At 45.7% G+C, this 15,727-nt stretch overlaps 1 protein-coding gene across 1 annotated transcript in view; it reads right to left on the bottom strand.

The window, feature by feature from the left end:
• Positions 1-15,727, bottom strand: part of BCR (BCR activator of RhoGEF and GTPase) — a 91,439-nt gene that overhangs the window by 14,543 nt on the left and 61,169 nt on the right. Inside the window, exons 9-16 of the mRNA XM_028711013.2 lie at positions 10,813-10,934; positions 9,582-9,750; positions 7,754-7,873; positions 6,287-6,362; positions 5,518-5,622; positions 4,887-4,961; positions 3,295-3,392; positions 1,427-1,558 (exon numbers count right to left, since the gene is read on the bottom strand). Coding sequence (XP_028566846.2) covers positions 1,427-1,558; positions 3,295-3,392; positions 4,887-4,961; positions 5,518-5,622; positions 6,287-6,362; positions 7,754-7,873; positions 9,582-9,750; positions 10,813-10,934 — 897 coding nt within the window. The remainder of the gene's footprint in view (positions 1-1,426; positions 1,559-3,294; positions 3,393-4,886; positions 4,962-5,517; positions 5,623-6,286; positions 6,363-7,753; positions 7,874-9,581; positions 9,751-10,812; positions 10,935-15,727) is intronic.

The following is a 15,727-nucleotide window of genomic DNA, read 5'->3' as shown; positions in this document are numbered from 1 at the left end:
GCCAAATTGTGCCGTGTACCTGCACAGATACAGCGCTTCAGGTTGCGGGCTTTTCATGTTGCGAACAGGCCTCCGGAACGGATCCCGTTCACAACCAGAGGTACCACTGTAATCTGCAAAATGAGCTTAAAAACTGAAGGAGCACATAGAACACACCTTGGATTTCACTTTAACAGTGACACCAAATGCTACAGGAAGTGACATACATACTCTGCAGAGTGACAGCAAGTAGCTTCAATCTGTAGCATGAATGAAAAGCTGGAGGTCTTTAAGAGAATTACATTCCAAGCAAAACCTCCAAATTCCAATGTAAACATTCTACAGAAACCTCCAGCAAATAAACCGTAAACCCCAACAAAAGAAAAGAGCTGCTCATTTTCCAGAGACGGAGAGACCAAATGATGGAACAGGAAACATTAATTTGCTGCCTGTTGCTTCTGGGGAAAACAGCCGTGCTTTTCCAAACACAGAGTCAGTTGATGGCTTTCCTTCCTATTCAACCACCCTCTCTCCCTCTCCCTCTCCCTCTCTCTCTCTCTCTCTCTCTCTCTCTCTCTCTCACACTCTCTCTCTCTCTCTCTCTCTCTCTCTCTCTCTCTCTCTCACACACACACACACACACACACACACACACAGAGAGAGAGAGAGGTAAAGCTAATAAACAGCCCTAGCTCTAGTCACCAAGGCTCACTGCATTCACCACAATACAAAGAGCTGCATGATTCACAAATCCCAGAAGTGAGAGGGTGAGATTTCCAGTCAAGATAATAGAGGATTAGCAACACACAATTGGATAGTTAAGCAAGAATAATTTATACCCAGCTCTAGCAGAGAGAGGGATGGAAAACTTCATGTCTGACATCATCTAGAGGTCTTACAAGTTCCAAAGAAAGAACACTAGATTTTCTCAAGGGCATGCTTTGATATGAAGAAATATATCATCAGGAAAAGACCAAAGGCTGATCAAACACCTAAGTGGTTTATTCAGATGAGCATGTCCTCCAAACAGGGGGGGGGGGGGTAGCCTGCTTTCAGTCACTCCTCTCCGTTTACTTCTTACTGCAGTCTTCCCCAAGCTGGTGCCCTCCACAAGTTTTGGACTCCAATTCCCATCAGCCCCAGCCAGCATTGCTACATTGGGATTCTCACCACCTTTCTGTGTGACCATGGCTGCTCCCATTTTGCCTTTTATGGGTTGTGGATCAATGCACATGGAGCCCAGATATCCTGTACAGATATGATGCTCTAAATTAGGGATGGGGAAGTTGCAACCCTCCAGATGTTCCCAACACCACTGACCATTCTGGGTTGGGTCAATGGGGATTGGAGTCCAACATCTGAAAGGCCACCTGTTCCTGACCCTATGCTTTAAAGAAACATGGCCATCTTGCCTTTACAAATATATATATATATTCCAACAGCCCACCTGGATTTGGCCTTTGCCCATGATTCGGTCTGTGGTCTCTCCATCTTCTTTGGTAAGCTTGGTTTTGTTGTAACACTTCTCGTAGCACAAGATTCGCAGTGTCTGTGAACCCTCCAGTTCTATCTCAAATTCCTGCAGCAGGAGAACAGCAGTTGAGTTAGTCGAGATTCACTCTTCATAGCAAGGATAGTTAGATGCTTTGGACAACTCCTATAAGCCCCAGTCAGCATGGCCAATGGACAGAGATGATAGATTCTGTAGTCCAACAACATCTGGCAGGCACCACACTGGCTGCCCATGCTGTAGCTCTCAAAGTCCTAACATCAGAGATTTCTTCGGAAATCATGAAAGGGCACCCTGAAGATTTTGTCTCATTCTGGTTTCCACCTGGGGAACAACTTCTGCGCAATCAAAACAGTTTTCTGTCTGTATAATCTATAAATCTATAAGATAGTTCCCCAAGGAGGGGTTGTGCACTTTGCTGGCAACGGGAGGTGGGCTTTTTATGAACTAAACTTATGGAGCCTCCCCCTAACATAAGAAAGGCAGCAATAAAAATGCAATATGAAACAATGAAAGGTATTAAAAACTTAAAAATACAATTAATTGTAAAATACAATTAATTACAAGTAAATTACAATTGTAAAATACAATTAAAACATGGACATAAAAAACCTTTGAGAGGACTAGACCATAAGATATATGTGAAGGATGACTGTCACACCCTTGGGTCTGTTCCAGAGGGAGACAAATTCTTGGCTTTGCCAGGAAAGATACTGCAACTTCCATATTTCCTGAGGAAAGATCTTTTGTAAACTTCTTAGAGGTTTTATAAAGAGTAAGTGGCATGTACACTTTGTTAAACAAAATAAAAATCTTGATGAGCTAAACTATTGTAATAGGTCTCTAAATAAGAACACTGAAACCCTCTAGTGCAGTCTTCTCCATCTTGGCATCATCCAAATGTTTTGGAGTGCAATTCCCAACATCCCCGGACAGAACATCCATAGTAGCTGATGAGAATTGTAGTCCGTAATATCTACAGGAAACCAGGATGAGGAAGGCTGTACTAGAATAAAAAACAGCAATAGAGGCAGCTCCTCTTGCAAGCTGTGCCACTGCCCAGTTCTCAAAAGAGAGACTGTTCTGCTTCTGGCTACTTTCCCCTTCACTTTCATAAGTCACTCAAAACAAATTCAATGGAGCTGCCTGAATCACTGTTACTCAAAAGCAGCCCTCAGGGATACAGCCCAAGACTAACCACTCTAAGCAAGTCACAGCATTGGCCTTGAACTTTCCCCACTCAGTTAATGCTGCAAGTCAGTTGTGATGGTGGTCAGTTGTTGTTGTTTTTATACTATTTATTTATACCCTGCTTTTTCCTCTGATGGGACTCTTTCCACATACAAGATGCAACTGTGGCATTCACATCTAAGACTCAATATGCTCTCCTGCTGAATTTTCAAAGAGGTGGATTTAGATCAAAACAGTTTGATGCCTATAGAGGGGGACATCCAAAAGGATGTCTCTCCCCCCGCCTTACTGAAACAAATGGGAGGGGACCATAAGGGCACTGCCACACTTGGCCCCCAAATTAGACAGCTGAATTTCATTATGACCACTTTTCAAATGGGATTAATTCTTGGAACCATTTGTATGCAGACAGTGGCAGTAAGATGAAGGTCCCATCCTATTAGGAGCAGGCCATGACAAAAAATATCCTACAGGAACATACAGGAACCTCCCTGATGCACCACGTAAGGAGAAAGCAATTTAAATCTGTACAAACAGAACCACTGGCCTCCTCTTGTCAAAGACTCTATGAGAGGTGGTGATCAGAGGAAGCCCAGAGCACCACTACAGCCTACCTCATTCCAGTTGGGCTCTGCTGTGTCTCTGTAAACTCTCGTTTTTGCCTTGTTCACGAAGTACCCAAAGGAATCCACTTCTAAAGTGCAGTAGAGGTCTGGGAGGAGGATGACAAAGAAGCAATGGCTCGGTTAGGGTCACTAAGCATCTCTTGCCGTTTCCTTGGTCAGCTGGATCAGACCATGTGCTCACACGCAATCTGACTGCTGTTTGGTCCATGCAACATTGATCTACACTTTGGAGTACCTCCCAGAGTAGGGTGCTTCCTTTAGTCTCATGGTGGTCTCTGCTGACACTGATATTTGGAGCATAAGGGCTGCTCTTCTCTCCTCAAGTGTCTCAGTTTCCAGAACCACTCCAAGGTAAAGATTATATTGCAAGCTCATTCTCATGCCTGACAATTATCCCACAAGGTTGATTTGTAAAACCCAACCACAAATGATGGAAGAATTTATTAAATTTCATTCTGTCGCCGAAGACCTTCCTAACATGCCAGGCGTCAGTCACCAAGCTGTCACTACTGTGCATTTTAAAAGGCTTCCAGGATAGACTCCCCACACAGAAACACCCCCCCCTGCCAGACAGCGGCATAGGCTGAATTTACCAGATGGGAGGCCAGCTGGCCACCCTCCCTTGAGCCCTCCAAAGGTCAACTCTCCTGACTGCCACAAAAATGCCAACTAGGTGTGCTGCAACCACCACCTTCATATGTGTGCCAGCTATATAGCTGCAGAGAGAAAGTGCATTGATTGGGCTGTGCAAGAAGCCAGACAACAAAGGAGCATAGGAAGCAGCTGCCTTAAACCAATACAGAGCATTTGGTCTATCTAGCTCAGTACTGTTTACACTGACTGGCTGCAACTCTTCAGGGTCTCCCATCCACTTCTATAACATTATATTCCATTTACAGATAGGTAGCCGTGTTGGTCTGCCATAGTCAAAACAAAAAAATTCCTTCCAGTAGCACCTGAAGAAGATACCTGAAGAAGTGTGCATGCACACGAAAGCTCATACCAAGAACTAACTTAGTTGGTCTTTAAGGTGCTCCTGGAAGGAATTTTTTTGTTTTGATTATATTCCATTGTTATGGCAGCAGCACCGGCGTTTCCCTGTGGGCAACCAGAGGCCTGCTTGAATCCAGAGTGGGGCTTTCATTTGGTTGCTAGCCACACCACCAAATCATACCGTACGGGCCAGTCTTGACAGACTCTAGGGTTGTGCACCCATCTCACTTAAGAGGCCGGGGGCCAGCGCTGTCCGGAGACACTTCCGGGTCACGTGGCCAGCGTGACAAAGCTGCATCTGGCGAGCCAGCGCAGCACACGGAAACGCCGTTTACCTTCCTGCCAGTAAGCGGTTCCTATTTATCTACTTGCACCCAGGGGTGCTTTCGAACTGCTAGGTTGGCAGGCGCTGGGACCGAGCAACGGGAGCGCACCCCGCTGCGGGGATTCGAACCGCCGACCTTTCGATTGGCAAGCCTTAGGCGCTGAGGCTTTTACCCACAGCGCCACCCACGTCCCAAATCATACTTAGCATGACGGTATTCCAGCTCTTTGCACTCACCCACAGCTACCATGCAACTACTCACTTGAGCTCTGCTTGAAGCCGCTGGCTGAATGGACAATGACGTTCAGGAACCCATAGAGACCAGGGGACTCATCATCTGTGTTCAAAAACATATAAATGTGATCGTTAAACTGGCTCTGGGAGTTCAGTGGGAAAGACAGATTAAATCCCCCTATATCTGTTAAATTCAATTTCTGTGGCGTGAATGTGTGTGTTTAAAGACCATAAGCACATTTATCCCAGATTTAACAACCTCCTATGTATGTTATTGTGCTTGGGGAAAAGATCTGTTCCATAATCTATGGAAATTTAGTTTCATAATGTTTATAGCTCTGAGCATAAGAAATTAGACTATGCAATATCCCAAAATCCAGGGAGCATGAAAAGGGCTTCTGGACTGAGAGTGAGCCACTGCCTTTTTAAGACACTGTTTTTCACCATTACGACGACTAAAGCTGATGGCTGGCTCCATGCCTATGCCTGGGAAGTGAACTGGGACTGTGTACTATTATTGGTATGCAATGGTCTACATCCAACACACACATTAGACACTAGCAGCCACTTGGAAATCGTCCCTCTGAGTGCTGCCCACTGTTGGAGGCAAGATAGCCAGAGCAATGGCAGATGAGGCCAACTGGTTCCAGGGTTCTCACCTTCTTTGTTTATCGTGAGGGGGATGTGGTGCACAGTCTGAAGTTTCACACAGGAATTTGTCAGCATCTGGAGCTCCACGGAAGTCAGCGAGAAGCTTTTGAAACCTACAGTTCAGAGGAGAATGGGCTTTTAATCTCCTGCAAACTTGGGAAGAAAGGTGTAGGCCGGTAATGCTGACCTCTTTGCTTTGAGTATTATTGCCACAAAGACATCCATAAGGGATCCTCAGAAATGATCCTGGGAATAGAATACTACGATTCCCGGTTATCCTAGAAAAGGCCAAGCAGATAGCCAACTCCTACCAAACAATTTGCCACATGTGGGAATCATGCAGAAGCCTTTTCTCACAGAGGAAAGGCCCTCTTCTAATAAACCTGGAGATCTCCCTCAACAAGTTACCTGCTCCTTACTGGGAATGATGGCTGGACTAGGTAGCATCACTGCAACAATACTGAGCACAGAACTGTAGAAGTTTCTTCCTAAATGAGGACAGCATGCTGGGAGTCCCCATCCTTGGGGTCTCACTGGAGTGGAGGGGAAGCACCTGGAAGGTGCTGATTCACAGAAACACATCTGTATCTGACCCAGACCACAGTCAAGAAAGGCCCGCACATCTGCACATGGGACATTTGGCAACCCTCTCACAGAAGAGTGGCACGTTCAGCCTTAGACAGGCAGAAGGGCCAGCCCCCAGATCCCCCCTCTGATTTCTCCAAGCCCAGGATGCCTGCTGGTCACACCTAGGGAAGTCAGAGCATAGGCACGTACATTTCTTCTGCTGCTCCCGGATGATCTCTCGCCACTCTGCCCGTTCGTAGTCAGATGAGATGAGGAATGTGTAACTCTGAGTGACAGAGAAAAAGAGGCCCAAGGATTATTTATTTTATATTACCTTATCCAACAGCTAAATTATATATAAAAAGAACAATTCTAAAGTGTTAAAATAAGATTATACAAAGTTCATAATACAGCCAACATATATCCCTGCCACCCAATTTTTATTTAATTTTCTGCAACAGTAAAAATCAACTTCATGTGTCTTACTCTACAAGTTTTGGCTCAAGCAGCCATTGAGTTGTACCATCTAGGAATGATGTCCTGAGGTTTGGTGTCTTAGGGGTATATGCTAACAGTACAGTGGTACCTCGGGTTACAGACACTTCAGGTTACAGATGCTTCAGAGGTTACAGACTGCTAACCCAGAAATAGTGCCTCAGGTTAAGAACTTTGCCTCAGAATGAGAACAGAAATCGCGTGGTGCCGGCACAGCAGTAGCAGGAGGCCCCATTAGCTAAAAGTGGTACCTCAGGTTAAGAACAGTTTCATGTTAAGAACGGACCTCCAGAACGAATTAAATTCTTAACCCAAGGTACCACCGTACTCTTCATTGTACAGTGAAAATAACCTTTCACCTGTTGGTCTGTTAAATGCATAGTGCTGCAGTCTTTTGTCTTTTCTTAAAAAAAAAAAATCTGGTTATAATTTTCTGTTCTTCCTTTTTTAGGCTGATGAACTTTTTTTTTCCAAACAAAAGAAACCAGCCATTTGCATGCTTGCCTTCTTGCCAGGTTGTTCATTTCAGGTAGTGTTGAAATGTTTTTTATATAAATGTATATATTTTGTGACATGTGAAGAAAATAGTTCCCTGTGTTTGGAAAATCTTGGTGAAGGTCTAAACAGTGTCAACATAAATAGCTAAGACTTGCATGACGTCAACAAAGCCATCTGTCTTTGAGGGTACAAAGTGCACAGAGCATTTAATCCAGAGTCTGTTTCCCTTGCAAGGGTTTACACAGCCTGCCATCAGCTCTGCCCATATTCTATTCAATTACAAAGAGCTCCCAAAAGATCACAAGATCCTGCGCCATTAACTAGCAGCTGCGCTTAATGTTCTAATTTGCCAGCCTTCAGCTTCAGAGATAATGGTCTTTTTTGCATTCATTATACTATGGGAGTAAATTTTCTGTTGTGAACCACCCTGTGATCCTCGGATGCAGCGCAGTATGCAGATTTAATAAATAATAATAACAATAAAAAATGAAAGCAGCCATTGATTCATTTTGCTGCTTCCTTAGTGAGCACTAAGTGTGCAACAGGCATGCTCTGTTCACTCAGTTTTTATGGGGCATGTGCAAGACGCCATGAACTAAACTCCATCTCTCATGGTTCCTCTGTTCAGCCCCATTCAGACCCCATTCTTTGCCAGTGAGCTGAGATGCCCACAAGGCCTCTCACCTTGCCATTGCGGTTATGCACTCGGAATGCCATGTTAGGAGACATCAGTAGAAGCAAGGATTCCTGCTCCGAAAGCTTCTTTTTCAACCTCTCCATATTCTTGCTGCCCTTATTAGCCCTCTGAGGAAGGAAAAAACCCAAGAGGTAATGAGATCGTGTTCTTTTACAACTCAACAGATGCAGGAACTTGAGGTTCACAAGAATCTCAATATTTAGGTTCCTTAAACCAGAAGTGGGGGTACTGGTTTTAACCTATGAAGCTTTACATGATTCAGGACCCCAAGGAATATATTTTCCCATACAAAGTTGCCCATGCCAACAAAGCAATGGGCCTTTTCAGTAGTAGCCCCCTATCAGATTCTCTTCCCAGGGAGGTTTGCCTAGCATTGCCACAGACATATTTTTGGCACCATGCAAAGATGTTTCTCTTCTGTTTGAGTCTGCGTTTTCCTTTGCAGCTCCTGGCGGTATTCCTTTGGGGGCTCTTTAGGGTGGTGTGACTTTTCTTAGGGGATGGAGGGATTGTTTTCATGGTTTGATTACCTTTTAATTATTTTGTTTTTCATGTTTTTTTGCGCCTTTTGCCATATGTAAGTTGCTCTGAGTTAATTGTATGAAGCAATTAACAAGCTTTAATAATAATAATAATAATAATAATAATAATAATAATAATGGTGCCTATGCTCTATCTGGGACTCGGGTGGCGCGGTGGGTTAAACTGCAGAGCCTAGGACTTGCTGATCAGAAGGTCGGCGGTTCGAATCACCGCGATGGTGTGAGCTTCCGTTGCTCAGTCCCTGCTCCTGCCAACCTAGCAGTTTGAAAGCATGTCAAAGTGCAAGTAGATAAATAGGAACCGCTCCAGGGGGGAAGGTAAACGGCATTTCCGTGCGCTGCTTTGGTTCGCCAGAAGCGACTTAGTCATGCTGGCCACATGACCCGGAAGCTGTACGCTGGCTCCCTCGGCCAGTAAAGCGAGATGAGCGCCGCAACCCCAGAGTCGGCCACGACTGGACCTAATGGTCAGGGGTCCCTTTACCTTTATGCTCTGTCTGGCATTATGCTTCCTGCCCATGTGACCCTCACCTACATCCTTAACCCAGAAGTCTGCTCCTACAACCCAGCCTGGAAACTGCCCACCTCAGGGCTTCTGGAATGAGGAGCCCAACAAACATGTGAAAGGGACTCCCCTGGCAGCAGTAGCAGCCCTCACTCACATGGGTGCTAGGGAAGGAGTGGAGGATACCCCCAGTGAGAGCTCCACGCTCATCTTTGCCTGCTCTTGCCACTGCTACTAGCACCACTCAGCCATTCGGTGAGAAGGATATGAGCTCGAGGCAGCAGCTAAACAGTGTTCACACTTCCGGATGCTCGAAGTGGACCATCCCTAATTCTGAGTTTGGCTCAAAGTGTAGCCAATCTTTCCTACAGCAGAAAGCCTCTCACACTATATTGCCTTTTGTACGTTCAGGAATGGGTGCTTCATACCAGCTGACTGGGCTGAGCACAACCCAAGCAGGACTGGGAAGGCTGTTTTGTTGCAGGAATGCTTAGCCGAGCAATTGGTGGTGGGGTAACAGTATTGCCAGCTGCTCCCTGAAAAGGGGTGGGGGAGGCATAAACATGAGCCAATGAGTAGCACACTGGCTATGAAACTTAAGTTCCTAGTTCAAATCTCTACAAAGCCACGCAATGAGGCAAAGCAGTACCTCTCATCCTACGCCTCTTACAGAGGCTGTTGGAAAGGTTGTTAATATAACATTGAAAACAGATATAACCGCCAAGCACTATTCGTATTTCTGATTCTCCTCCTCCCCTCTGCTTTTACTTTTTCCCGTTGGATGTCACTCTTCAGTTGAGAAATCTTGATCTTCATAGCATCCAGCTCCTCATCTGGCACAAGGGAGATGTTCGGCACTGCCTCTGAGTCGTCCACCATTTGAAAGCTGAGGTCTGAGAGTGGAATGTACCATTTGCAGTCATACTGCTGGCTTTTCCTGCAAGTAGGAAAGCAGAGTGTTAGCCAGCTTGCCCCTCTGCTCCCCTTAAGCAGCTTAGCCCCCACAGAATTGCAGGACGATGTCCTCCTCCCTGAAGCAGCCCCAAAGTTTAGCCAGGGTAATCTGTTCCCTGCCTTATGCATTCCAGCATTACAGGCCCATACTACAAAAGGAATCTTTCCTTTTGACAACTTGCCTAAACACCTTCCAGAATGCTCTAAAACCCATCTGGCCTTTGGAAGCCTTTCGCATGTTCATTTTCCTGAGATGAATGCTAACACCCAAGTCAGGAAAAATGTGTTGAAATACAAGGAAATAAACTTGGGTTTCCATGGAAGTGGCCAGTGTGAGGAGGACATGGCTCTCTGACTGACATATACAGTCGTACCTTGGAAGTCAAACAGAATCCATTCCGGAAGTCCATTTGACTTCCAAAACATTTGAAAACCAAAGCACGGCTTCAGAAAGCTCCTGCAGCCAATCTGAAGCCATGGAAGGCCAGTCGGACGTTCGGCTTTCAAAAATAGTTCACAAACAGGAACAGTCACTTCCAGGTTTGCGACATTCGGGAGCCAAAATGTTTGAGAACTAAGCTGTTTGAAAACCAAGGTACGACTGTATGCTCTTTCCGCTATATGGTGTACTACCACCATATATGGTATACTACCACCAGCTCCAACTTCCAAGGGCAGGCCCCTATGCAGCAGCACAGACAGTAATCAATCAATCAATCAATCTGGGAGGTTCCAAACCAAAGAGAGGAGCTCAAACATGCTTGGCAGTTGCACCCTCTTAAGTGAAAGTCCTCCCTCCTCATCTGGATGTCTGCAGTTTCTCAGAGGTAATGGAAAGGCACCCTGCACATGTTCAGAGGCATCTGAGCTGGAGAAGAACAAGGGCTGGCCTCTCCATTGGGAGGATCACTTCTGCTCCAGTTTGGTGCTTTGCCTCTGTTGCACCTGGCAGTTGCCCAGCTCTTCTTAAATATTTTCCTCCCCACCCCCTTATGCAATGTATACACATGGTTCTTCACATGGAGCCCGTCCAGGAGAGCCTCACCCTCCAATCTGCTTCTTGAGCTTGGCACACAGGAACAGATCGGTGAAGAGGAAAACATGGCGCAGCTTACGGGCTCCCTCGACCAACTCCACCATGAAACTGTCCTTCATGAGCTGACGGTGCTGCCAAAAAAAAGGAAGGGAGAGGCAAGGGTCAGAAATGGAGACTGGGACAAGGGACAGATGTTGGCCACTGCCAAGGCCAGCATCAAGAGCTGGCCTGCCTGGGCATCAGCTGAGGGCCCTCCCCACAATACCCCAGCAGGGGCCCACTGACAAGCTCCCTAGACTTGCTGTAATGAGGAAGGCCCATGGACAAAAGTTGGTGTCCCATGGGAATGACCATAGCTCAGTGGTAGGGCATCTGCCTTGCATGCAGAAGGTCCCAGGTTCAATCCCCAACATTTCCCCATAGGGCTGGGAATTGCCCTGTCTGAAACCCAGGAGAGGCACTGCCAGTCAGTGTATACAATACTAAGCTAAATGGACCAATGGCCTGACTATGCATAAGGCAGCTTCCTATGTTCCTATGAAATAAAGGTGCTGGGGAACTGGAGGAGAAAAGATGTGATAGGGAGCTACAGGATCAGACCAAGGAAGGATTCAGCACAGGGTAGAAGTTGGAGGCAACTGGATGTAATTGAGGAACTGGTCCATGCAGTTGAGTGGGTCTGACAAAGCGCAAGGCGGCTTATGTTTTCCAGCCCAGTCACATGGTGAGAACCTCTGATGCCAGGGTGGCACCTCGCTGGCAGATACTGGCTTGCACAGACCCTCCGCATGACGATAAGCAGCTGGCAAGGAATACTGTTCCCATGTACAGCTACTGTTATTTTGAAGCATTTCCATGTGGCAACCACAACGTTTGTGTCAGAATTCATTCAAGGACAGGCAGCTTCAGGAGGGAATCTGCCTTGTAACTTGCAACTTCCTTGCATTGCTAGCTTTGTCCTTCTCTTTAGATGATGATGATGATGATGATGATGATGATGATAATGGCTTTCACAAGCTTTAAACAATTTCCTTCCCTAACTGCCCCCTATGGTTCCTCTACTAACCTCATTTATAGTGATAGCCTTATATCTATCTGCCTTTCAACCATTTATCAAGACGTGAATGATAAAATATATAGTAATTAATTAGTCCAATAAGGATTTAAGTAGGTAAGTAATGGTAAAAGAGCAAATGAATAGAAGGCAAGTGTTTTGCTGATATTTTCGAGTTACACAAGATGAAGAGAATATAAAACACAACAACAAAGAAAACAGCAAATAAAATAAACCTTGGGGCACTGCAGCACCAGCATAATAGACCAAAGCTCTCAGCTAGTTTAAAGAGTTTACAATGGCTGGCCTTCAATACCAACCCAACAGTTCCACAAAGGGACTCATGAGAATATGGTGGGCCATTAACAGTGAAAGCAAAAGGCAGGTTTGAACGGTTCTAGATTTTGCATTGTGTCTCCAGACTCCATTGAAGGTGTCATTTGACAAAGAGTCCCAAGAACTGAGACAAGTCACTATTTGACAAAATTTTAAAAATTATAAGCAAATTTAGGCTGCACAATTAAACTGTGTTCAGCACCCTTATGCAACAAAACTGTTGCTGTTGGGTTTTGTTTTTAAAAAATCAGACTTTTGCAGTAAGGAGAGTAACTGGAAAATGCACTGGAACAAGCAGTACAACAATCACTTGACATAATGTCATATAACCTCAGTACAAACATTTTAAGAATGAATGCTCAATGAACAGCAGCTGTCATAGTCTCTGTGCAAATTTTGTGTCTACATATGTGGACAGGCATTCTGGAAGATCTCTAAACTCCCTGAAAGCCCATTTCTTTGTATCTTGTTGGAACAGGACTTACTTTCTCATGTGTTGCCAGCTGCAGGGCCTCCTACACGAAGCCTGCAATACCCAGTGTGGCTTGGGAATTCCAGTGTCCAGAGATTATTCATTTTGCTGCTAGTGTGGTTTGGTGAAGCCCACATTTTCTGCCCTTCTGAAAAAACTTATTGGATAGGTATGTGGCTAATTATAGTGTTAGCATCTACTATCTCCAAGGATTTGTCCAAAACCAAGTTATTTCTGTTTTCTTCCAGAAAGGAGGTACAACTAGGCACCTACTCCTAGTTTCTTCATAAAAGCAAATATTATCTGCAACTGTTTTACAGTGAGTTTACTACAAGGCCAGCAGAGGGCAGCATAAAACTATTCTCCAACTTCACAAACTGGCAAAAACTCTTACCCTTTTTAACCAAATGGCTTTGACTATACTAGCAGCTCAAAGCCAGTGTAAGGCAATACATTTTATTAGGATGCACAAGAACATTACAAGGCTATAAGCAAGCATTAGAGTACTCTAGAAAGTTCTTCTCCAGGCTGGATGTCAAGAGAGGCCAAAAAAAAAGCATGAATTTTTTTCCTCCAAAAGTCTGTCTTCAGGGGGAGCTCTGCAAGTGTCACTGGGTTAGCCTCTCTAAGGGACATAAAGGTTTCAGGATGCTATGAAGTGCTATTAGGACAAAGAAGAGATAAGGAAGGGGATCCCTCATTTATTGGCAAATATAAATATTGCAGGTATCCAGATCTACCACCAGCGCAAAGCAGAAGAGGCTGGGTAAAGAGAAACATGGCAATTTATTAGCAAATGTAAATATTGGTATCTGGTACAGAATGCTGACTAGTCATTGGAGGGAAGGATATGCTAACTAAAAGGTTCTCCGTGGCTTTCTTATTGCACACAGCCCTGCTAAGGGGTATAGATCCATTTAGAACAGATGTCGTTTGCAAATTCAACTCACAACGCACTCCTTATTAGCAAATATATAAACAGCACCATCTGTACATATTTTCTCGAGCCAGTAATTCAGATTTCCTCTAAGATTCTCTCCTATCTGTGAAAAGTTGCAGATTCCCCACTATTTTTGGTTCAGTGGGAATTATTCTCACAGAACAACGATTCTTCAGGTATCAAAGACAGAAGATACAATGCAGGAGCTTCTTCTCTAGAGTTTCCACAGTAAATGTTTTGGATCTGGGTCTATTCCAACATAACAGTTTGCACTGAAGCTACCACAACTTTCTTGGGCTCTCCTGTGGCTGACTCATCTTAAAGTGCCGTATTTTTCGCTGTATAAGACGCACCAGACCATAAGACGCACCGGGTTTTTGGAGGAGGAAAACAAGAAAAAAATATTCTGAATCTCAGAAGCCAGAACAACAAGAGGGATCGCTGCACAGCGAAAGCAGCGATCCCTCTTGCTGTTCTGGCTTCTGGGATAGCTGCGCAGCCTGCATTCACTCCATAACACACACACACGTTTCCCCTTACTTTTTAGGAGGGAAAAAGTGAGTCTTATAGAGCAAAAAATACGGTATTTTTACAAAAGGCCGAGTCCAGTCAGGGTTAGGAGCTGCTTGCTAGCAAACCATTCCAGTCTCCATCCCTGTCAAGGACAAGCAGAATCCATTTTGGAGGGGCCTCCATGCTTCCCTTGCTACTCAGATCCTTCCGAGATGCCAGCCTGCATTAATGTCTTTGCCATCCATGTGCGCTCATTTCCCCCCAAGGACTGTAGAAGTAAAGATGCCAGACGAATACACACGGGTGAGCTTTGCAGTCAACTTCTGAGGAAGGGGAGGATTCACCCGCAGAGGGCCATAAAGCAAGGCCCCTCTTGGCAATCCAAAGCCCTCATTTAATATTTTTAAGGAGCAGATGAATATGGAGGAGACAGCAAATAAGCTCCGCTCCTTTGGGGCATGGCAAACGAGCCCACGCTGCCAACCAGATTTTCATCTTGAGGTGCAAATGCGTTCTTGTGCTTCGACGGCACTCGCTGCAGCAACGCTGACAATCCCCAGCTGCTCCCGCCCCTTTCCATTGTGGCTGCTTGGAAATAAGAGAGTTGCCCTTGGAGAGGATAGTTTGGTGTGTTGCCAGGTGCCTACAGAGCAAGGTCAGCTGTGCTTTCTCCCCATCACCAACACAAGACAAATAGAGTAATGGTCTGCTGTGCATTCGCAGTCATTCTCTGGGCCAACTCACACATCTCGGGCAAGGTGAAAACTTCAGCATGCGGGATTGGATGCATGGATGCTTCCATAGGTATCCAGGCACTTGTTCTCCATAGCCCTCCTTGATGATATTTTCCAGAATGTGGCAAGCCATGATTTGGACCTATGCAGCCACGAGACAACTAGCCACCTGGACTCAGGTTGGCTCCGACATGCAGGAAGCTGAGTAAGTTTGTGAGTAAGCGTGAAAGAGGTGAGGGGGAACAACCCAGGACAGCTCCCTCATTAGGCAAAGCCTCTCCGCCTTACAGAGGGGAGGAATTGTGAGCAGAAGCTGTTTCCGGGTTGGTGGGGGCATTCCAGCCCCTGCCCAGCTGGCCTGAATGCCACGCCATGCCCCCAGGTAGCCAACCAATCAGGTGGAGGCTTGGGGGCGGGGTTTTGCCACTGACATGTGGCCGCGGCAGCACTTCCCTTTCATTCCGCTGCTGGTTTTCGTCAGATCACCCACCCACCCACCCTTTAGTTCATTGCTTGGTTCTTGATATTGCTATGGACCTGTGGTTGATTGCCTTGGTTGTCCAAGGGGCCTGGTAGGAATTTTTATCCAACTGGCAAATTGGCACCGGCCACTTGGTTTTTCCCCTACCTCGTAGCAAATCGTCACAACTTTTAGGTATTGGCGGTTAGGCATTGGAATATGTTTGTGTATTGGAGGGCAGGGTGTGGCCATCACCTACCCCTCCACTTTGTGGGTATTCCAGTAAAGGAATCCAGCGGTCGTGGATTCTGTCCAACGCCCTTGCTGGTGGCTAGGGCCATGGCACGACCCCCAGTGACATCAGGGGGAGCTTTCAGTTGTATTTGCATCAACAGCCTCCTCCCACTGGAGGTTA

Source organism: Podarcis muralis, chromosome 16 (genome assembly GCF_964188315.1).
Source record: "Podarcis muralis chromosome 16, rPodMur119.hap1.1, whole genome shotgun sequence".
NCBI lineage: Eukaryota > Metazoa > Chordata > Lepidosauria > Squamata > Lacertidae > Podarcis > Podarcis muralis.
The sequence above is the reverse complement of the archived record's forward strand: the minus strand, read 5'-3'. Positions and strand labels throughout refer to the sequence as shown.